Source organism: Catharus ustulatus, unplaced genomic scaffold, assembly GCF_009819885.2.
Source record: "Catharus ustulatus isolate bCatUst1 unplaced genomic scaffold, bCatUst1.pri.v2 scaffold_118_arrow_ctg1, whole genome shotgun sequence".
Classification (NCBI taxonomy): domain Eukaryota; kingdom Metazoa; phylum Chordata; class Aves; order Passeriformes; family Turdidae; genus Catharus; species Catharus ustulatus.
The window spans coordinates 47909-71033 of record NW_024879464.1 but is presented as its reverse complement, the minus strand read 5'-3'; the positions used below and the strand labels follow the sequence as shown (position 1 = coordinate 71033).

Genomic DNA, 23125 nt, shown 5'->3' with positions numbered 1-23125 from the left:
ATTCCCCCAAAATCCAGGGGCTGCTGGGACCCCCAAAATCCCCGAAATCCCCGAAATTCCCCCAAAACCCCCCGAGTCCCCAGACCCCGGGATCCCCCAAATCCCGAGCACCCCCTCCCCCTCCCCCCCCCCTTTTTTTGGGAGTGCCCCCCCCGCCCCTGCGTGGGTGGGGGAGGGGCGCGGGGAGCTTCCCACGCGTGGGGGAGGGGCGGGCGTGTCCCCGTTCGTGTCCCGGCAGGTTCGGGAGCGGCACCGGGACCGGGACAGGGACAGGGACCGGGACAGAGACCGGGATCGGAACCGGGACACGAACCGGGACAGGTACAGAGACCGGGATCGGAACCGGGACAGGGACAGAGACCGGGACAGAGACCGGGACAGGGACCGGGACAGGGACAGAGATCGGGACACGAATCGGAACCGGGACACGAACCGGGACAGGTACAGAGATCGGGACCGGCACCGGGACCGGGACAGGGACAGGGACCGGGATCGGAACCGGGACCGGCACCGGGACAGGGATTGGGACCGGGATCGGGACCGGGACAGAGACCGGGACAGGGACAGAGACCGGGATCGGAACCGGGACACGAATCGGGACCGGCACCGGAACCGGGACAGGGACAGGGACAGAGACCGGGACACGGATCGGGATCGGAACCGGGACAGGGACAGAGACCGGGACAGGGACAGAGACCGGGATCGGAACCGGGACACGAACCGGGACAGGGATAGAGATCGGGACCGGGATCGGGACCGGGACAGAGATCGGGACACGAATCGGGACATGGATCGGGACATGGATCGGGACACGAATCGCGATCAGGACATGGATCGGGACATGGATCGGGACCGGAACCAGGCCACGGATCGGAACCAGGCCACGGATCGGAACCGGGACACGGAACCGGAGCCGTGTCCGGGCCCGGAGCCCCCCAGAGCCGAGCCCGGCCCCACCCGCTGGGGCATCTGCTCGGCCGGGGCCATCAGCCACGACTTCGCGGTGGCCCTGAAGACGCTGCCGCCCTCGGAGCACACGGTGAGCCCCCGAAAAAATCCCGGGAATCGCCCCGAAAAAATACTGGGAATCCTCCCGAAAAAATCCTGGGAATCCCCCAAAAAATCCTGGGAATCCCCAAAATATCCTGGGAACCCCCAAAAATCCCTGGGAACCCCCCCAAAAAAAATCCCTGGGAGTCCCCAAAATATCCTGGGAACACCCCCAAAAAATCCTGGGAATCCCCCCAAAAAAATCCTGGGAATCCCGTCCGAAAAATCCTGGGAATCCCCAAAATATCCTGGGAACCCCTCACAGAAATCCTGGGAATCCCCCCAAAATATCCTGGGAATCCCCCCAAAAAATCCTGGGTACCCCCGAAATCCCTGGGAACCTTCTCAAAAATTCTGGGAATCCCCAAAACATCCTGGGAAGCCTCTCAAAAAATCCTGGGAACCCCCAAAATCCCTGGGAACCCCAGAAATCCCTGGGAACCCCCCCCAGAAATCCCTGGGAATCCTCTCAAAAAATCCTTGGGAACTCCTCCCAAAAAAATCCTGTGAACTCCCAAAATTCCTGGGAACCCCCCCAAAATATCCTGGGAATCCCAAAATATCCTGGAACCCCCCCCCAAAAAAATCCTGGGAACTTCTCCCAAAAATCCTGTGAGCCCCCAAAATCCCTGGGAACCCTCAAAGTCCCTGAGAACCCCCCCAAAAAAATCGTGGGAACCCCCAAAAATCCCCGAGAACCCCCCCAAAAAAATCCTTAGGAACCCCCAAAATCCCTGGGAACTCCCCCAAAATTCCTGGGAATCCCCCACAAAAATCCTGGGAACCCTCTCAAAAAATCCTGGGAGCCCCCAAAATCCCTGGGAACCCTCAAAGTCCCTAAAAACCCCCCCAAAAAATCCTGGGAACGCCCAGAATCCCTGGGAACCCCTCCCAGAAATCCTGGGAACCCCCAAAATCCCTATGAACCCTCTCAAAAAAATCCTCGGGAACCCCCCCAAAAAAATCCTGGGAACCCCCAAAATCCCTGAGAACCCCTCCCCAAAAATCCTGGGAAACCCGAAATCCCTGGGAACCCTCTTAAAAAAATCCTTGGGAACCCCCAAAAATCCCCGAGAACCTCCCCAAAAAATCCCGGGAACCCCCAAAATATCCTGGGAACCCCGAAATCCCCTGAGAACCCCCCAAAAAATCCCTGGGAGCCCCCAAAAATCCTGGGAATCCCCAAAATATCCTGAGAACCCCCCCAAAAAAATCCTGGTAACCCCAGAAATCCCTGAGAATCCTCTTAAAAATTCCTTGGGACCCCCAAAATCCCTGGGAACCCCCCCAAAAAATCCTGGGAACCCTCTCAAAAAATCCTTGGGAACTCCTCCCAAAAAAATCCTGTGAGCCCCCAAAATCCCTGGGAACCACTCCCAGAAATCCTGGGAACCTCCAAAATCCCCGGGAACCCCACAAAAAAAAATCCTGGGAACCCCGAAATCCCCGAGAACCCCCAAAAAATCCTGGGAACCCGTTCCAGAAATCCTGGGAACCCCCAAAATCCCTGGGAACTCCCCCAAAATTCCTGGGAATCCACCCCCAGAAAATCCTGGGAACCCCTGAAATCCCTGGGAACCCTCTCAAAAAATCCTTGGGAGCCCTCAAAATCTCCGGGAACCCCCCCAGAAATCCTGGGTACCTCCCTCAAAAAAACCCTGGGAGCCCTCAAAGTCCCTGGGAACACCCCAAAAATGCTGGGAACCCCCAAAATCTCCGAGAACCCCCCCGAAAAATCCTTGGAAACCCCAAAATCCCCGAGAACCCCCACATAAAAATCCTTAGGAACCCCCAAAATCCCCGGGAACTCCCTCAAAAATCCTGGGAACCCCCCCAAAAAAATCCTGGGAATCCCCAAAATATCCTTAGGAACCCCCAAAATCTCCGGGAACCCCTCCAAATAAATCCTGGGAGCCCCCCCAAAAAATCCTGTGAGCCCCCAAAATCCCTGGGAACCCCCAAAGTCCCTAAAAACGCCCCCAAAAAAATCCTGGGAACCCCTCCCAGAAATCCTGGGAACCCCAAAATCCCTGGGAACCCCCAAAATCCCTGAGAACCCCCCCCAAAAAATCCTGGGAACCCCCAAAACCCCCGGGAACTCCCCCAAAAAAAATCCTGGGAGCCCCCAAAATCCCCGGGAACTCCCAAAAATCCCCGGGAACCCCCCCAAAAAATCCTGGGAACCCCCCCAAAAAAAATCCCTGGGAGCCCCCAGATTTCCTGGGAACCCCGAAATCCCTGGGAACCCTCTCAAAAAATCCCTGGGAATCCCCAAAATCCCTGAGAACCCCCAAAAAAATCCCTGGGAGCCCCCAAAAATCCTGGGAATCCCCAAAATATCCTGAGAACCCCTTCAAAATATCCCGGGAACCCCCCCCCAAAAAATCCTTGGGATCCCCGAAATCCCCTGAGAACCCCCTCAAAAAATCCTGGGAACCCCCAAAATCCCTGGGAACCCCTCAAAACCGGGATTTTTTGGGGTGCCGCCGGGATTTTTGGGGCGCCGCCGGGATTTTTGGGGTTCGGGTGGGATTTTTTGGGGTTCGGGTGGGATCTTTGGGGTTCGGGTGGGATTTTTTGGGGTTCCCCCGGGATTTTTGGGGTTCCGCTGGGATTTTTGGGGTGCGGGTGGGATCTTTGGGGTTCCACCGGGATTTTTTGGGTTCCCCCGGGAATTTTGGGGTTCCGCCGGGATTTTTGGGGTGTGGGTGGGATTTTTAGGGTTCGGGTGGGATTTTTTGGGCGCCGGCGGGGTTTTTGGGGTTCGGGTGGGATTTTTGGGGTTCCACCGGGATTTTTGGGGTTCCGCTGGGATTTTTGGGGCACCGCCGGGATTTTTGGGGTTCCCCCGGGATTTTTGGGGTTCCCCCGGGATTTTTGGGGTTCAGGTTGGATTTTTAGGGTTCGGGTGGGATTTTTTGGGGTTCCCCCGGGTTTTTGGGGTTCCGCTGGGATTTTTGGGGTTCCACCGGGGTTTTGGGGTTTGGGTTGGATTTTTTGGGGTTCCACTGGGATTTTTGGGGTGGCCCCGAGCCCTCGCTGCCCCCCCAGATCGCCGCCGTGGCCGCCCGGGATTTGGGGCGCGCCCAGGAATTCGCGCGGCGCTTTGGGGTGCCCCGAGCCTACGGATCCTACGAGGAGCTGGCGGAGGATCCGGGCGTGGGTGAGACCCCAAAAGGGTTTGGGGGGATCCTAAAAGGGATTGGGGGGGTCCTGAGGGGGTTTGGGGGGATCCTAAAGGGGTTTGGGGGGATCCTAAAGGGGTTTGGGGGGTCCTAAAAGGGTTTGGGGGATCCTAAAAGGGTTTGGGGGATCCTAAAAGGGGTTTGGGGGGATCCTAAAAGGGTTTGGGGGATCCTAAAGGGGTTTGGGGGGTCCTAAAGGGGTTTGGGGGGGATCCTAAAAGGGTTTGGGGGGTCCTGAGGGGGTTTGGGGGGATCCTAAAGGGGTTTGGGGGGATCCTGAGGGGGTTTGGGGGGATCCTAAAAGGGGTTTGGGGGGATCCTAAAAGGGTTTGGGGGATCCTAAAAGGGTTTGTGGGATCCTAAAGGGGTTTGGGGGATCCTAAAGGGGTTTGGGGGGATCCTAAAATGGTTTGGGGGGATCCTAAAGGGGTTTGGGGGGATCCTAAAAGGAGTTGGGGGATCCTAAAGGGGTTTGGGGGATCCTAAAAGGGTTTGGGGGGATCCTAAAAGGGTTTGGGGGGATCCTAAAAGGGGATGGGGGGATCCTAAAGGGGTTTGGGGGGATCCTAAAAGGGTTTGGGGGGATCCTAAAGGGGTTTGGGGGATCCTAAAAGGGTTTGGGGGGATCCTAAAAGGGGTTTGGGGGGGATCCTAAAGGGGTTTGGGGGGTCCTAAAAGGGTTTGGGGGATCCTAAAGGGGTTTGGGGGGTCCTGAAGGGGTTTGGGGGGTCCTGAAGGGGTTTGGGGGGATCCTAAAAGGGTTTGGGGGATCCTAAAAGGGGTTTGGGGGGTCCTGAAGGGGTTTGGGGGGTCCTAAAAGGGTTTGGGGGATCCTAAAAGGGTTTGGGGGGATCCTAAAAGGGTTTGGGGGGGTCCTGAAGGGGTTTGGGGGGATCCTAAAGGGGTTTGGGGGGTCCTAAAGGGGTTTGGGGGGTCCTAAAAGGGTTTGGGGGGATCCTAAAGGGGTTTGGGGGGATCCTAAAGGGGTTTGGGGGGATCCTAAAAGGGGTTTGGGGGGATCCTAAAAGGGTTTGGGGGGATCCTAAAGGGGTTTGGGGGGATCCTAAAGGGGTTTGGGGGGATCCTAAAAGGGTTTGGGGGGATCCTAAAAGGGGTTTGGGGGGATCCTAAAAGGGTTTGGGGGGTCCTAAAAGGGTTTGGGGGGATCCTAAAGGGGTTTGGGGGGATCCTAAAGGGGTTTGGGGGATCCTAAAAGGGTTTGGGGGGATCCTAAAGGGGTTTGGGGGGATCCTAAAGGGGTTTGTGGGATCCTAAAAGGGTTTGGGGGGATCCTAAAAGGGTTTGGGGGGTCCTGAAGGGGTTTGGGGGGATCCTAAAGGGGTTTGGGGGATCCTAAAGGGGTTTGGGGGGTCCTGAAGGGGTTTGGGGGATCCTAAAGGGGTTTGGGGGGTCCTGAAGGGGTTTGGGGGGATCCTAAAGGGGTTTGGGGGATCCTAAAAGGGTTTGGGGGGATCCTAAAGGGGTTTGGGGGGATCCTAAAAGGGTTTGGGGGGATCCTAAAAGGGTTTGGGGGATCCTAAAAGGGTTTGGGGGATCCTAAAGGGGTTTGGGGGGATCCTAAAAGGGTTTGGGGGGATCCTAAAGGGGTTTGGGGGCCCTGAAGGAATTTTTGGGGGTGATTTTGGGGGTTTCTGGGTATTTTTGGTGCTCCCTGATGGGATTTTTGGGCTGGGGGTTTATGGGATTTTGGGGTTTTTTGAGGTCGGGGTTTATAGGGTTTTTTGGGTTTTTCGGGGTCGGGTTTTTCGGGGCCGGGTTTTCGGGGTCGGGGTTTTTGGGGTGGGGGTTTATGGGATTTTTGGGGTTTTTGGGATCAGGTTTTTTGGGTCGGGTTTTTCGGGATCGGGTTTTTTGGGTTGAGGTTTTTTTGGTGTCGGGATTTTTGGGTTTTTTTGGGTTTTTTTGGGTCGGGTTTTTCGGGGTCGGTTTTTTTTGGGGTCGGGTTTTTCGTGTGGGGGTTTATGGGGTTTTTTGGGTTTTTCGGGGTCGGGGTTTTTGATGTCGGGTTTTTTTGGGTTGAGGTTTTTTGGGGTCGGGTTTTCCGGGGTCGGTTTTTTTTGGGGTCGGGCTTTTCGTGGTTGGGATTTTTGGGGTCGGGTTTTTTGGGTTGAGGTTTTTTTGGGGGTCGGGTTTTTTGGTGTTGGGTTTTTCAGGGTCGGGGTTTATGGGATTTTTGGGTTTTTCGGGGTCGGATTTTTCGGGGTCGGGATTTATGGGTTTTTTTTTGGTTTTTCGGGGTCGGGTTTTTTTGGACGGTTTTTTTTGAGGTCGGGGTTTTTGGGGTCGAGTTTTTTGGGTTGGGGTTTTTTGGGGTCGGGTTTTTCGGGGTCGGGTTTTCGGGGTCGGGTTTTTTTTGGGGCCGGGTTTTTTCGTGGTCGGGTTTTTTGGTGTCGGGTTTTTTGGTCTCGGGTCTTTTGGGTTGGGGTTTTTGGGGTCAGGTTTTTTGGGGTCGGGGTTTTTCGGGGTCGAGTTTTTTCAGGGTGAGGTTTTTCGGGGTCGGGGTTTTTTGGACGGTTTTTTTTGGTGTCGGGTTTTTCGGGGTCGGGATTTTTTTGGGGTAGGATTTTTTGGGTTGAGGTTTTTTCGGGGCCGGGTTTTCTGAGGTCGGGTTTTTTGGGTCGGGTTTTTTGGGTTCGGGTTTTTTGGTGTCGGGTTTTTCGGGGTGAGGTTTTTTTGGGGTCGGGTTTTTTTGGTGTCGGGTTTTTTTGGGTCGGCGTTTTTTTGGACGGGTTTTTTGAGGTCGGGTTTTTTTGGGGTGGAGTTTTTTCGGGTCAGGTTTTTTGGGTCGGGTTTTTTCGGGTCGGGGTTTTTCGTGGTTGGTTTTTTTGGGGTCGGGTTTTTTGGGGTCGGGATTTTTGGGTTTTTTTGAGTTTTTCGGGGTCGGGTTTTTTCGGGTCGGGTTTTTTGATGTCGGGTTTTTCGGGAGCGGGTTTTCTGAGGTCAGGTTTTTTGGGGTCGAGTGTTTTTGGGGTCTGTTTTTTTGGGGTGGGGGTTTATGGGATTTTTGGGTTTTTTGGGTCGGGTTTTTTGGGGTCGGATTTTTTGGGGTCGGGATTTATGGGGTTTTTTTTGTTTTTCGGGTCAGGTTTTTCGGGGTCGGGGTTTTTTGATATCGGAATTTTTGGTGTCGGTTTTTTTCGGGGTGAGGTTTTTTGGGTGGGGTTTTTTTGGGGTCAGGTTTTATGGGATTTTTGGGTTTTTTGGTGTCGGATTTTTCGGGTTGAGGTGTTTTGGGGTCGGTTTTTTTGGGGTCGGGTTTTTCGGGTCGGGTTTTTCGGGGTCGGGATTTATGGGGTTTTTTGGGTTTTTCGGGGTCGGGTTTTTTGGGTTGGGGTTTTTTGGAGTGGGGTTTTTTGTGGGGTCGGGTTTTTTGGGGTCGGGGTTTTTGGGATCGGGTTTTTCGGGTTCGGGCTTTTTTGGGGTCGGGTTTTTCGTGGTTGGTTTTTTTGGGGTCGGGTTTTTCGGGGTCGGGTTTTTCGGGATCGGGTTTTTTGGGGTTTTTGGTTTTTCAGGTCGGGTTTTTTCGGGGTCGGTCTTTTGGGGTCGGGTTTTTTTGGGGTCGGGTTTTTTTGGGGTTGGTTTTTTTGGGGTCGGGTCTTTCCGGGTGAAGTTTTTTGGGGTCGGGTTTTTTGGGTTGGGGTTTTTGGGGTCGGGTTTTTTCGGGGTCGAGTTTTTCAGGGATCGGGTTTTTGGGTTGGGGTCTTTTGGGGATGGTTTTTCGGGGTCGGGTTTTCTGGGGTCGCGTTTTTTTGGGGTCGGGTTTTTCGGGATCGGGTTTTCTGGGATTTTTTTGGGTTTTTTTGGGGTCTGGTTTTTTGGGGTGGGGGTTTTATGGGGTGGGGTTTTTTGGGGTTTTCAGGTTGGGTTTTCTCGGGGTCGGGTTTTTCGGGGTCGGGTTTTTTGATGTCAGGTTTTTCGGGGTCGGATTTTTTGGGTCGGGTTTTTCGGGGTCGGGATTTATGGGTTTTTTTTGGTTTTTCGGGGTCGGGTTTTTCGGGGTTGGGTTTTTTGGGGTCGGGGCTTTTGGGGTCTGGTTTTTTCGGTGTCGGATTTTTTGGCATGAGGTTTTTTGATGTCGAGTTTTTTTGGGGTGAGGTTATTTTCGTGTCGGGTTTTTCGGGGTCAGGTTTTATGGGATTTTGGGGTTTTTTGGGGTCGGGGTTTTTTGGGATCGGGTTTTTCCTGGTGAGGTTTTTCGGGGTCGGGGTTTTTCGGGGCGCCCTGACCGCGTCCCGGGCTGTCCCCAGACGTGGTGTACGTGGGCGCGGTGAACCCCGCGCACCTGCCCGCGGGGCTGCTCTTCCTGCGCCGGGGCCGGGCCGTGCTCATGGAGAAGCCGATGGCCCTGGACGCTCGCCAGGTGGCCCAGCTGGTGGCCACGGCCCGGGAGCGCGGCGTGTTCCTGATGGAGGTGCGGCCCGGCGCTCCCAGTGCTCCCAGTGCTCCCAGTAACCCCAGTTACCCCATTCCCAGTGCTCCCAGTGCTCCCAGTAACCCCAGTTTCCCCATTCCCAGTGCTCCCAGTGCTCCCAGTGCTCCCAGTAACGCCGGTTACCCCATTCCCAGCGCTCCCAGTGCTCCCAGTGCTCCCAGTAACGCCGGTTACCCCATTCCCAGTGCTCCCAGTGCTCCCAGTAACCCCAGTTACCCCATTCCCAGCGCTCCCAGTGCTCCCAGTGCTCCCAGTAATCCCAGTTACCCCATTCCCAATGCTCCCAGCGCTCCCAGTAACCCCAGTTACCCCATTCCCAGTTCTCCCAGTGCTCCCAGCGCTCCCGGCGCTCCCAGTGCTCCCAGTTACCCCAGTTACCCCATTCCCAGTGCTCCCAGTGCTCCCAGTTTCTGCCCTCACAGAAACTGGACCCGTTTTTTCCCAGTTTCCCCATTCCCAGTGCTCCCAGTTCCCCCAGTTACTCCAGTTTCCCCATTCCCAGTGCTCCCAGTGCTCCCAGTTCCCCCAGTTCCCCCAGTAACCCCAGTTTCTCTCCCCCCAGGGTTTCTGGACCCGCTTTTTCCCAATTTCCCCAATCCCATTCCCAGTTCCCCCATTCCCAGTGCTCCCAGTAACCCCAGTTTCCCTCCCTTTAGGGTTTCTGGACCCGCTTTTTCCCAGTTTCCCCATTCCCAGCACTCCCAGTGCTCCCAGTAACCCCAGTTTCTCTCCCCCCTTTAGGGTTTCTGGACCCGTTTTTTCCCAGTAACCCCAGTTTCCCCATTCCCAGTGCTCCCAGTAACCCCAGTTTCCCTACCCAGGGTTTCTGGACCCGTTTTTTCCCAGTTCCCCCATTCCCAGTGCTCCCAGTAACCCCAGTTTCCCCCCTTTAGGGATTCTGGACCCGTTTTTTCCCAGTAACCCCAGTCCCCCCAGTCACCCCAGTTCCCCCAGTAACCCCCAGTACTCCCAGTACTCCCAGTCCCCCCAGTAACCCCAGTTTCCCCATTCCCAGTTCCCCCAGTAACCCCAGTTTCCCCCCTTTAGGGTTTCTGGACCCGCTTTTTCCCAATTTCCCCAATCCCATTCCCAGTTCCCCCATTCCCAGTGCTCCCAGTAACCCCAGTTTCCCCCCTTTAGGGTTTCTGGACCCGCTTTTTCCCATTCCCAGTACTCCCAGTGCTCCCAGTAACCCCAGTTTCTGCCCCCCCAGGGATTCTGGACCCGCTTTTTCCCCGCCTGGCGCCGCCTGCGCTCGCTCGCTGCCGGGGGGGCTCTGGGGACCCCCCTGGTGCTGCGGGGGTCGCTCGGGTTCGCCCTGGGGGGGGTCCCGCGGCTGCGCGAGCCCGCGCTGGGCGGGGGGGCCCTGCTGGACCTGGGCGGGTACGGGCTGCAGGCGGCGGTGGCGCTGCTGGGGGGCGGAGACCCCCCCCAAAACCTGAGAGCCCTCGGAGTGCTGCACCCAACTGGTACGGACTGGGACGGACTGGAACTGGGGGGACTGGGACTGGGGATACTGGGGATACTGGGATGGACTGGGAGCACTGGGGGGGTACGGGCTGCAGGCGGCGGTGGCGCTGCTGGGGGGCGGAGACCCCCCCCAAAACCTGAGAGCCCTCGGGGTGCTGCACCCCACTGGTACGGACTGGGGATACTGGGGGGGAATGGGACTGGGGTACTGGGGGGACTGGGACTGGGGGGGTACGGGCTGCAGGCGGCGGTGGCGCTGCTGGGGGGCGGAGACCCCCCCCAAAACCTGAGAGCGCTCGGGGTGCTGCATCCAACTGGTACGGACTGGGATGGACTGGGGAAACTGGGGAAACTGGGATTGGGGGAACTGGGATGGACTGGGGGGACTGGGACGGACTGGGAGCACTGGGGGGGTACGGGCTGCAGGCGGCGGTGGCGCTGCTGGGGGGCGGAGACCCCCCCCAAAACCTGAGAGCGCTCGGGGTGCTGCACCCAACTGGTACGGACTGGGGAAACTGGGAGGGACTGGGGAAACTGGGGGGAATGGGACTGGGGGGACTGGGATGGACTGGGATGGACTGGGATGGACTGGGGGGGTACGGGCTGCAGGCGGCGGTGGCGCTGCTGGGGGGCGGAGACCCCCCCCAAAACCTGAGAGCGCTGGGAGTGCTGCACCCCACTGGTACGGACTGGGCAAACTGGGGGAACTGGGGAAACTGGGACTGGGGGGACTGGGATGGACTGGGGGCACTGGGGGGGTACGAGCTGCAGGCGGCGGTGGCGCTGCTGGGGGGCGGAGACCCCCCCCAAAACCTGAGAGCGCTGGGAGTGCTGCACCCCACTGGTACGGACTGGGAGGGACTGGGGAAACTGGGACTGGGGGGACTGGGATGGACTGGGGGGACTGGGATGGACTGGGATGGACTGGGGGGACTGGGGGGACTGGGACTGCGGGGACTGGGATGGACTGGGAGGGACTGGGATGGACTGGGAGGGACTGGGGGGACTGGGGGGACTGGAACTGGGGAAACTGGGGGCACTGGGGGGACTGGGAGGGACTGGGGGGACTGGGATGGGACTGGGAGGGACTGGGAGGGACTGGGAGGGACTGGAACTGGGGGAACTGGGGGGACTGGGAGGGACTGGGGGGACTGGGGGGACTGGAACTGGGGAAACTGGGGGCACTGGGGGGACTGGGAGGGACTGGGGGGACTGGGATGGCACTGGGGGGACTGGGAGGGACTGGGAGGGACTGGAACTGGGGAAACTGGGGGCACTGGGGGGACTGGGAGGGACTGGGGGGACTGGGATGGGACTGGGATGGGACTGGGATGGACTGGGATGGGACTGGGAGCACTGGGGGGGTACGGGCTGCAGGCGGCGGTGGCGCTGCTGGGGGGCGGAGACCCCCCCCAAAACCTGAGAGCCCTCGGGGTGCTGCACCCAACTGGTACGGACTGGGGAAACTGGGGGGGAATGGGGAAACTGGGACTGGGGGGACTGGGGGGACTGGGATGGACTGGGGGGGTACGGGCTGCAGGCGGCGGTGGCGCTGCTGGGGGGCGGAGACCCCCCCCAAAACCTGCGGGCCCTCGGGGTGCTGCACCCAACTGGTACGGACTGGGGATACTGGGAGGGAATGGGGAAACTGGGGAAACTGGGACTGGGATGGACTGGGAGGTGCTGGGATGGGACTGGGGGGGTACGGGCTGCAGGCGGCGGTGGCGCTGCTGGGGGGCGGAGACCCCCCCCAAAACCTGCGGGCGCTGGGAGTGCTGCACCCGACTGGTACGGACTGGGAGGGACTGGAACTGGGGAAACTGGGAGGGAATGGGACTGGGGTACTGGGGGGACTGGGGAAACTGGGACTGGGGGGACTGGGGGGACTGGGGGGGTACGGGCTGCAGGCGGCGGTGGCGCTGCTGGGGGGCGGAGACCCCCCCCAAAACCTGAGAGCGCTGGGAGTGCTGCACCCGACTGGTACGGACTGGGGGAACTGGGGGGGAATGGGACTGGGAACTGGGGAAACTGGGGGGACTGGGATGGACTGGGATGGGACTGGGGGGACTGGGACTGGGGGGACTGGGACTGCTGGGGGGCGGAGACCCCCCCCAAAACCTGAGAGCCCTCGGGGTGCTGCACCCCACTGGTACGGACTGGGAGGGACTGGGGAAACTGGGACTGGGGGGACTGGGAGGGACTGGGGCGACTGGGGGGGTACGGGCTGCAGGCGGCGGTGGCGCTGCTGGGGGGCGGAGACCCCCCCCAAAACCTGCGGGCCCTCGGAGTGCTGCACCCCACTGGTACGGACTGGGGGAACTGGGGGGGAATGGGGAAACTGGGACTGGGGGAACTGGGGAGACTGGGATGGACTGGGGGGACTGGGATGGACTGGGAAGGACTGGGAGCACTGGGGGCGTACGGGCTGCAGGCGGCGGTGGCGCTGCTGGGGGGCGGAGACCCCCCCCAAAACCTGCGGGCACTGGGAGTGCTGCACCCCACTGGTACGGACTGGGAGGGACTGGGGATACTGGGGATACTGGGGAAACTGGGACTGGGGGGACTGGGGGGACTGGGATGGACTGGGAGGGACTGGGAGCACTGGGGGGGTACGGGCTGCAGGCGGCGGTGGCGCTGCTGGGGGGCGGAGACCCCCCCCCAAAACCTGAGAGCCCTCGGGGTGCTGCACCCAACTGGTACGGACTGGGATGGACTGGAACTGGGGGGACTGGGACTGGGGAAACTGGGGAAACTGGGGAAACTGGGGGGGACTGGGAGCACTGGGGGGGTACGGGCTGCAGGCGGCGGTGGCGCTGCTGGGGGTCGGAGACCCCCCCCAAAACCTGAGAGCGCTGGGAGTGCTGCACCCCACTGGTACGGACTGGGAGGGACTGGAACTGGGGATACTGGGGGGACTGGGACTGGGGGGCACTGGGAGGGACTGGGAGCACTGGGGGGGTACGGGCTGCAGGCGGCGGTGGCGCTGCTGGGGGGCGGAGACCCCCCCCAAAACCTGAGAGCGCTCGGGGTGCTGCACCCAACTGGTACGGACTGGGGAAACTGGGGAAACTGGGACTGGGGGGACTGGGGGGACTGGGAGGGACTGGAGGGACTGGGATGGACTGGAACTGGGGGGACTGGAACTGGGGAAACTGGGGGGACTGGGATGGGAGGCACTGGGGAAACTGGAACTAGGGGGACTGGTGGGACTGGGGGACACTGGGAGGGACTGGGGGGGGATTGGGGGAACTGGGAGGGACTGGGATGGGACTGGGAGGGACTCAGAGGGACTCAGAGGGAATTGGGGGGCACTGGGAGGGACTGGGGTCACTCTTCTCCATTTTCTCTTGTCCCATTTCCCCCCCTTTTACCCCATTTTATTTCCCATTTTATTTCCCAATTTCCCCCATTTTATTTCCCAATTTCCCCCATTTTATTTCCCAATTTCCCCCATTTTATTTCCCAATTTCCCCCATTTTATTTCCCCATTTCCCCCATTTTATTTCCCAATTTTCCCCCATTTTCCCCATATTATTTTCCCCGTTTTCCCCCCATTTTTTCCGGTTGTATTTTCCCCGTTTTTTTCCCATTTTGCCCATGTTTTTTTTCCCGTTTTTTTCCCATTTTTTCCCCGTTTTTCCCCATTTTTCCCTGTTGTATTTTTCCCTGTTTTTTCCCATTTTTCCCTGTTGTATTTTTCCCCGTTTTTTCCCATTTTCCCCATGTTATTTTTCCCGTTTTCCCCCCATTTTCCCTGTTGTTTTTCCCCTTTTCCCCCCCATTTTTTCCTGTTATTTTTCCCGTTTTCCCCCATTTTTCCCTGTTGTATTTTCCCCGGTTTTTCCCATTTTCCCCATGTTTTTTTTTCCCGTTTTTTCCCATTTTTTCCCCGTTTCCCCCAATTTCTCCATGTTTTTTCCCGTTTTCCCCCATTTTTCCCATGTCATTTTCCCCTTTTTCCCCCATTTTTTCCTGTTGTTTTTTTCCCGTTTCCCCTTTTTTTCCGGTTGTATTTTCCCCGTTTTTTCCCATTTTCCCCATGTTATTTTTCCCGTTTCCCCCCCATTTTTTCCGGTTATTTTTCCCCGTTTTCCCCCATTTTCCCTGTTGTTTTCCCCCGTTTCCCCCTTTTTTTTTCCGGTTATTTTTCCCCGTTTTCCCCTATTTTCCCCATTTTTTTTTCCCGTTTTTTCCCATTTTTTCCCCGTTTTCCCCCATTTTCTCCATGTTATTTTCCCCGTTTTCCCCCCTATTTTTCCCGGTTGTTTTTTCCCATTTTTCCCGGTTGTTTTTTCCCATTTTTCCCGGTTGTTTTTTCCCGTTTTTCCCGTTTTTTTCCAGGTGTGGACGAGTCGGTCTCGGTGTCGCTCGCGTTCCCCGGGGGGAATTTCGCCTCCCTCACCTTCTCCATGGCCGCGGAGCTGCCGGGGGGGGCGGCGCTGGGGGGGCCGCGGGGCTGGGCCGAGGTGACCCCAAAAACCCCGGGGGGGGACCCCAAAAAATCCCCAAAATATCCCCAAAAACCCCGGGGGGGGCGGCGCTGGGGGGGCCGCGGGGCTGGGCCGAGGTGACCCCAAAACCGGGGGGGGGGACCCCAAAAAAAACCCAAAACCGGGGGGGGGGGACCCCAAAAAAACCCAAAACCGGGGGGGACCCCAAAAACCGGGGGGGGGATCCCAAAAAATCCCTAAACCCGGGGGGGGGCCAAAAATCCCCAAAAAATCCCTAAAACCGGGGGGACCCCAAAAACCCCGGGGGGAGACCCCAAAACATCCCCAAAACCGGGGGGGGGGACCCCAAAAAAAACCCAAAAAACAGAGCGGGGGGACCCTAAAACCCGGGAGGGACCCCAAAACCGGGGGGGGATCCCAGAAAATCCCCAAAAACCAGAGGGGGGGGGACCCCAAAAAATCCCCAAAACCCGGGGGGGGGACCCCAAAAAAAACCCAAAAACCAGAGGGGGGGGATCCCAAAACCCGGGGGGACCCCAAAAACCGGGGGGGGCGGCGCTGGGGGGGCCGCGGGGCTGGGCCGAGGTGACCCCAAAACCGGGGGGGAGACCCCAAAAACCGGGGGGGACCCCAAAAAAACCCAAAACCCGGGGGGGGACCCCAAAATATCCCCAAAAAATCCCCAAAACCGGGGGGACCCCAAAACCGGGGGGGGGGACCCCAAAAAAAACCCAAAAATCCCCAAAACCGGGGGGACCCCAAAACCGGGGGGGGGGACCCCAAAAAATCCCCAAAACATCCCCAAAACCGGGGGGGGACCCCAAAAAAAACCCAAAACTCGGGGGGAAGGACCCCAAAACCAGAGGATGGGACCCCAAAACATCCCCAAAACCGGGGGGGGGGGACCCCAAAAACATCCCCAAAAACCAGAGGGGGGGAACCCCAAAAATCCCCAAAACCGGGGGGGGGACCCCAAAAAATCCCCAAAATATCCCCAAAACCGGGGGGGAACCCAAAACCTGGGGGGGGATCCCAAAAACATCCCCAAAAAACAGAGGCGGGGAGACCCCAAAACCGGGGGGGGGATCCCAAAATATCCCCAAAAACCAGAGCGGGGGGACCCCAAAAAATCCTCAAAACCGGGGGGGGGAGACCCCAAAATATCCCCAAAACCGGGGGGGGACCCCAAAAACCGGGGGGGACCCCAAAAAATCCCTAAACCGGGGGGGGGACCCCAAAACCGGGGGGGGTCCCAAAAACCCCGGGGGGGGACCCTAAAACATCCCCAAAAACCAGAGGGGGGGATCCCAAAACCGGGGGGACCCCAAAACCGGGGGGGGGACCCCAAAAAAAACCCAAAAACCAGAGGGGGGGGGACCCCAAAACCGGGGGGGGGATCCCAAAACCGGGGGGGGGTCCCAAAAACCCCGGGGGGACACCCCAAAAAAATCCCCAAAACCGGGGGGGGGGGACCCAAAACCCGGGGGGGAACCAAAGGGAGCCCCAGGGTTGGAAAAATCAAATTTTGGGGAGGTTTTTTTGGCGGGAGGGGGGTTAAAAGTTTTTTTTGGGGGGAGCTGAAAAGGAATTTTTTGTTTGTTTGTATTTATAGATTTTTGACTTTGGGTTTTTACTTGGAGGGGTTAAAGTTTTTTATTTTTTTCTGTTTTTTTCTGACTTTGGGGTTTGTATTTTGACTTTGAAGTTTGCTGTTTTAGACTTTGAGGTTTGTTATTTATTGACTTTGGGGTTTGTTATTTATTGACTTTGAGATTTGCTGGTTTTGACTTCGAGGTTTGATTTTGGGGGAGTTTAAAGGAATTTTTTGTTTGTTTGCACTTATAGATTTTTGACTTTGGGTTTTTTGATTTTGGGGAGGTTTAAAGGTTCTTTTTCTGGGTGTGTAATTGTTATTTATTGACTTTGGGGTTTGTTTTTTGACTTTGAGGTTTGTTATTTGTTGACTTTGGAGTTTGTATTTTGGGGGAGTTTAAAGCAATTTTTTGTTTATTTCTACTTATAGATTTTTGACTTTGGGTTTTTTATTTGGGGGTTGAAGTTTGTTTTTTTTTTCTGGTTGGTCATTGTTATTTATTGACTTTGAGGTTTGTTATTTATTGACTTTGGGGTTTGATTTTGGGGGAGTTTAAAGGAATTTTTTTGTTTTTGTTTTTGTAGTTTTATGACTTTGGGGTTTTTGATTTTGGAGGGGTTTAAAGTTTTTTTTTCTGATTGGTAATTGTTATTTATTGACTTTGTGGTTTGTTATTTATTGACTTTGGGGTTTGATTTTGGGGAAGTTTAAAGGAATTTTTTTTGTTTGTTTGTACTCGTAGTTTTTAGAATTTGGGTTTTTTATTTGGGGGGGTTAAAGGTTTTGGTTTTTTTTCTGGTTGGTAATTGTTATTTATTGACTTTGGGGTTTGTTATTTATTGACTTTTGGGATTGTATTTTGACTTTGGGGTTTGGTTTTTGGGGGAGTTTAAAGCAATTTTTTTGGTTTTGTTCTTGTAGTTTTTTGACTTTGGGGTTTTTTATTTTGGAGGGGTTTAAAGTTTTATTTTTTCTGGTTGGTAGTTGTTATTTATTGACTTTGGGGTTTGTATTTTGACTTTGGGGTTTGTTATTTATTGACTTTGAGGTTTGTAATTTATTGATTTTTGGGGTTTGTTATTTGGGGGGAGTTTAAAGGAATTTTTTGTTTTTGTTTTTGTAGTTTTATGACTTTGGGGTATTTTATTTTGGGGTTTATTTAAAGTTTTTTTTTTTCCTGGTGTGTAATTATTATTTATTGACTTTGAGGTTTGTTATTTATTGACTTTGGGGTTTGTATTTTGGGGGGGTTTAAAGGAATTTTTTGGTTTTGTTTTTGTAGTTTTATCACTTTGGGGTATTTTATTTTGGGGTTTATTTAAAGTTTTTTTTCCCCTGGTGTGTAATTATTATTTTTCAATTCGTGGTTTGTTTTTTGGGGGTTCCGGTGCCCCTGACCCCCCTGTCCCCCCTTTCCAGCTCCCCTCGCACATGAACTGCCCGACCGAGCTGATCTGGGGGGGACACCGCGAGCATTTCCCGCTGCCGCCGCCCTCGGAGCCGCTGAAATTCCCGCACAGCACCGGGCTGCGCTACGAGGCGGCGCACGTGCGGGACTGCCTGCTGCGGGGTGGGTTTGGGGCGAAAAACGGGGATTTTGGGGTTTTTGGGGATTTGGGGGTTTGGGAGTGCGGGACTGCCTGCTGCGGGGTGAATTTGGGGCGAAAAATGGGGATTTTGGGGTTTTTGGGGTGTTTGGGAGTGCGGGAGTGCCTGCTGCGGGGTGAATTTGGGGTGAAAAACCGGGATTTTGGGTGAAAAATGGGGATTTTGGGGTTTGGGAGTGCGGGAGTGCCTGCTGCGGGGTGGGATTTGGGGTGAAATCCCGGGATTTTGGGGCGAAAAAACGGGGATTTTGGGGCGAAAAACGGGGATTTTGGGGTTTGGGTGTGCGGGAGTGCCTGCTGCGGGGTGGGATTTGGGGTGAAATCCCGGGATTTTGGGGCGAAAAACGGGGATTTTGGGTGAAAAACGGGGATTTTGGGTGAAAAACGGGGATTTTGGGGTGAAAAATGGGGTTTTTGGGGTGAAATCCCGAGATTTTGGGGTGAAAAACGGGGATTTTGGGGTTTTTGGGGATTGGCAGTGCCTGCTGCGGGGTGGGTTTGGGGCGAAAAACGGGGATTTTGGGTGAAAAACGGGGATTTTGGGGTGAAAAACGGGGAATTTGGGGTTTGGGAGTGCGGGAGTGCCTGCTGCGGGGTGGGATTTTGGGGTGAAATCAGGGGATTTTGGGGTGAAAAATTGGGATTTTGGGGTTTGGGAGTGCGGGAGTGCCTGCTGCGGGGTGGGATTTGGGGGGAAAAACCGGGATTTTGGGGTGAAAAATGGGGATTTTGGGGTTTGGGAGTGCGGGAGTGCCTGCTGCGGGGTGAGATTTTGGGGTGAAAAACGGGGATTTTGGGGTGAAATCCCGAGATTTTGGGGTGAAAAACGGGGATTTTGGGGTTTGGGGGGTGAAAAACGGAGATTTTGGGTGAAAAACGGGGATTTTGGGGTGAAAAATGGGGATTTGGGGTTTGGGAGTGCGGGAGTGCCTGCTGCGGGGTGGGATTTGGGGTGAAATATCGAGATTTTGGGGCGAAAAACGGGGATTTTGGGGTTTTTGGGGTTTGGGAGTGCGGGAGTGCCTGCTGCGGGGTGAATTTGGGGCGAAAAATGGGGATTTTGGGTGAAAAATGGGAATTTAGGGGTTTGGGAGTGCCTGCTGCGGGGTGAATTTGGGGCGAAAAACCGGGATTTTGGGGTTTTTGGGGTGTTTGGGAGTGCGGGAGTGCCTGCTGCGGGGTGGGGATTTGGGGCGAAAAACGGGGATTTTGGGTGAAAAACGGGGATTTGGGGTGAAAAACGGGGATTTTGGGGTTTTTGGGGTTTGGGAGTGCGGGAGTGCCTGCTGCGGGGTGGGGATTTTGGGTGAAAAACGGGGATTTTGGGGTTTGGGAGTGCGGGAGTGCCTGCTGCGGGGTGGGATTTGGGGGGAAAAACCGGGATTTTGGGTGAAAAATGGGGATTTTGGGGTTTGGGAGTGCGGGAGTGCCTGCTGCGGGGTGAGATTTGGGGCGAAAAATCGAGATTTTGGGGTTTGGGAGTGCGGGAGTGCCTGCTGCGGGGTGGGATTTGGGGCGAAAAACGGGGATTTTGGGTGAAAAACGGGGATTTTGGGTGAAATCAGGGGATTTTGGGGTGAAAAACGAGGATTGTGGGGTGAAAAATGGGGATTTTGGGGTGAAATCCCGGGATTTTGGGGTGAAATCCCGAGATTTTGGGGTGAAACCCGGGGATTTTGGGGTGAAACCCGGGGATTTTGGGGTTTGGGGGGCTGTCCTGGGGGTGTCCAGGGGCGCTGACCACCCCCGTGCCCCCAGGACTGACCGAGAGCCCCGAGATGCCGCTGGCCGAGAGCGAGGTCATCGCGCGGCTGCTGGACGAGGCGCGGGCCCAGGTGGGGGTGGGGCCCTGCGGAGTGACCACTGACCAGCCTGAGTGACCACTGACCGGCCTGAGTGACCACTGACCCTCTGGTGTGACTGCTGATCCACTGGAGTGACCACTGAGCCCTCTGGAGTGACCATTGACCCTCTGGAGTGACCACTGTGCCCTCTGGAGTGACCATTGAGCCTTCTGGAGTGACCACTGACCAGCCTGAGTGACCACAGCAGCTCTGACGTTTCCCACCAACACCAATAAAATAAATTAATAATAATTATGATTATAATTACAGCTCAATAAAATCTCAGAAACGTCCCCAAAAAACCGACTTGGTCCCTTCCCAGTGTGTCCCAGTCCGTCCCAGTCCGTCCCAGCCCATCCCAGTCAGTCCCAGTCCGTCCCAGTCCATCCCAGTCCGTCCCAGTCCATCCCAGCCCGTCCCAGTCTGTCCCAGTCCATCCCAGTCCATCCCAGTCCATCCCAGCCCGTCCCAGCCCATCCCAGTCAGTCCCAGTCCATCCCAGTCAGTCCCAGTCCATCCCAGTCCATCCCAGTCCATCCCAGTCCATCCCAGTCAGTCCCAGTCCATCCCAGTCAGTCCCAGTCCGTCCCAGTCCATCCCAGTCCATCCCAGTGCGTCCCAGTCCATCCCAGTCAGTCCCAGTCCATCCCAGTCCATCCCAGTCCATCCCAGTCCATCCCAGTCAGTCCCAGTCCATCCCAGTCAGTCCCAGTCCATCCCAGTCCGTCCCAGTCCGTCCCAGCCCATCCCAGTCCATCCCAGTCTGTCCCAGTCCATCCCAGTCCGTCCCAGTCCGTCCCAGTCCGTCCCAGTCCGTCCCAGCCCATCCCAGTCCGTCCCAGTCCATCCCAGCCCATCCCAGTCCGTCCCAGTCCGTCCCAGTCCATCCCAGTCAGTCCCAGTCCATCCCAGTCCATCCCAGCCCATCCCAGTCCGTCCCAGTCCATCCCAGTAACACTCAGACACGTCCCAGTCCATCCCAGTTTGGATTTATTCACAGCAGCACCCCGTGCTGGCGCAGCACCGCCGTGAACGGCGCCGCTCCCAGTCCATCCCAGTCCATCCCAGTCCGTCCCAGTCAGTCCCAGTCCATCCCAGTCCATCCCAGTAACACTCAGACACATCCCAGTCCATCCCAGTCCGTCCCAGTCCATCCCAGTCCATCCCAGTCAGTCCCAGTAACACTCAGACACATCCCAGTCCATCCCAGTCCACCCCAGTCCATCCCAGTCCATCCCAGTCCATCCCAGTCCATCCCAGTCCGTCCCAGCCCATCCCAGTAACACTCAGACACGATCCCAGTCCATCCCAGTTTGGGTTTATTCACAGCAGGACCCCGTGCTGGCGCAGCACCGCCGTGAACGGCGCCGCTCCCAGTCCGTCCCAGTCCATCCCAGTCCATCCCAGTCCGTCCCAGTCCACCCCAGTCCATCCCAGTCCGTCCCAGTCCGTCCCAGCCCATCCCAGTCCATCCCAGTAACACTCAGACACGTCCCAGTCCATCCCAGTTTGGATTTATTCACAGCAGGACCCCGGGAACGGCGCCGCTCTGAGCTCCCAGTCCATCCCAGTCCATCCCAGTCCGTCCCAGTCCATCCCAGTCCATCCCAGTCCGTCCCAGTCCCTCCCAGCCCATCCCAGTCCGTCCCAGTCAGTCCCAGTCCATCCCAGTCCATCCCAGTCCATCCCAGTCCATCCCAGTCCATCCCAGTTTGGATTTATTCACAGCAGCACCCCGTGCTGGCGCAGCACCGCCGTGAACGGCGCCGCTCCCAGTCCATCCCAGCCCATCCCAGTCAGTCCCAGTCAGTCCCAGTCAGTCCCAGTAACACTCAGACACGTCCCAGTCCATCCCAGTTTGGATTTATTCACAGGAGGACCCCGTGCTGGCGCAGCACCGCCGTGAACGGCGCCGCTCCCAGTCCATCCCAGTGTGTCCCAGTCCGTCCCAGTCAGTCCCAGTCCATCCCAGTCCATCCCAGTCAGTCCCAGTAACACTCAGACACGCTCCCAGTCCATCCCAGTTTGGATTTATTCACAGCAGGACCCCGTGCTGGCGCAGCACCGCCGTGAACGGCGCCGCTCCCAGTCCATCCCAGCCCATCCCAGTCCGTCCCAGTCCATCCCAGTCCGTCCCAGCCCATCCCAGTAACACTCAGACACGATCCCAGTCCATCCCAGTTTGGGTTTATTCACAGCAGGACCCCGTGCTGGCGCAGCACCGCCGTGAACGGCGCCGCTCCCAGTCCATCCCAGTCAGTCCCAGTCCATCCCAGTCCATCCCAGTAACACTCAGACACGTCCCAGCCCATCCCAGTCCATCCCAGCCCATCCCAGTCCATCCCAGTCAGTCCCAGTCCGTCCCAGTCCGTCCCAGTCCATCCCAGTCCGTCCCAGTAACACTCAGACACGTCCCAGTCCATCCCAGTTTGGATTTATTCACAGCAGCACCCCGTGCTGGCGCAGCACCGCCGTGAACGGCGCCGCTCATAGTCCGTGCCAGTCCATCCCAGTCCATCCCAGTCCGTCCCAGTAACACTCAGACACGTCCCAGTCCATCCCAGTTTGGATTTATTCACAGCAGCACCCCGTGCTGGCGCAGCACCGCCGTGAACGGCGCCGCTCCCAGTCCATCCCAGTCCATCCCAGTCCATCCCAGTCAGTCCCAGTCCATCCCAGTCAGTCCCAGTCCATCCCAGTCCGTCCCAGTCCGTCCCAGCCCATCCCAGTCCATCCCAGTCTGTCCCAGTCCATCCCAGTCCGTCCCAGTCCGTCCCAGTCCGTCCCAGCCCATCCCAGTCCGTCCCAGTCCATCCCAGCCCATCCCAGTCCGTCCCAGTCCGTCCCAGTCCATCCCAGTCAGTCCCAGTCCATCCCAGTCCATCCCAGCCCATCCCAGTCCGTCCCAGTCCATCCCAGTAACACTCAGACACGTCCCAGTCCATCCCAGTTTGGATTTATTCACAGCAGCACCCCGTGCTGGCGCAGCACCGCCGTGAACGGCGCCGCTCCCAGTCCATCCCAGTCCATCCCAGTCCGTCCCAGTCAGTCCCAGTCCATCCCAGTCCATCCCAGTAACACTCAGACACATCCCAGTCCATCCCAGTCCGTCCCAGTCCATCCCAGTCCATCCCAGTCAGTCCCAGTAACACTCAGACACATCCCAGTCCATCCCAGTCCACCCCAGTCCATCCCAGTCCATCCCAGTCCATCCCAGTCCATCCCAGTCCGTCCCAGCCCATCCCAGTAACACTCAGACACGATCCCAGTCCATCCCAGTTTGGGTTTATTCACAGCAGGACCCCGTGCTGGCGCAGCACCGCCGTGAACGGCGCCGCTCCCAGTCCGTCCCAGTCCATCCCAGTCCATCCCAGTCCGTCCCAGTCCACCCCAGTCCATCCCAGTCCGTCCCAGTCCGTCCCAGCCCATCCCAGTCCATCCCAGTAACACTCAGACACGTCCCAGTCCATC

General features: G+C 57.1%; 1 protein-coding gene across 1 annotated transcript; it reads left to right on the top strand.

Annotated features, from left to right (window-relative positions):
* Positions 1 to 238: 238 nt before the first annotated feature.
* On the top strand, positions 239 to 19873 carry DHDH (dihydrodiol dehydrogenase; the record flags this gene model as incomplete). The annotated part of the gene is made up of 8 exons (XM_033086702.1): positions 239 to 441; positions 550 to 1039; positions 4102 to 4213; positions 8504 to 8667; positions 9902 to 10157; positions 14500 to 14624; positions 17623 to 17773; positions 19569 to 19873. Coding segments are annotated over 8 exons (1623 nt in total), but the record flags the coding sequence as incomplete, so codon positions are not given.
* Between the last annotated feature and the right edge of the window lie 3252 nt (positions 19874 to 23125).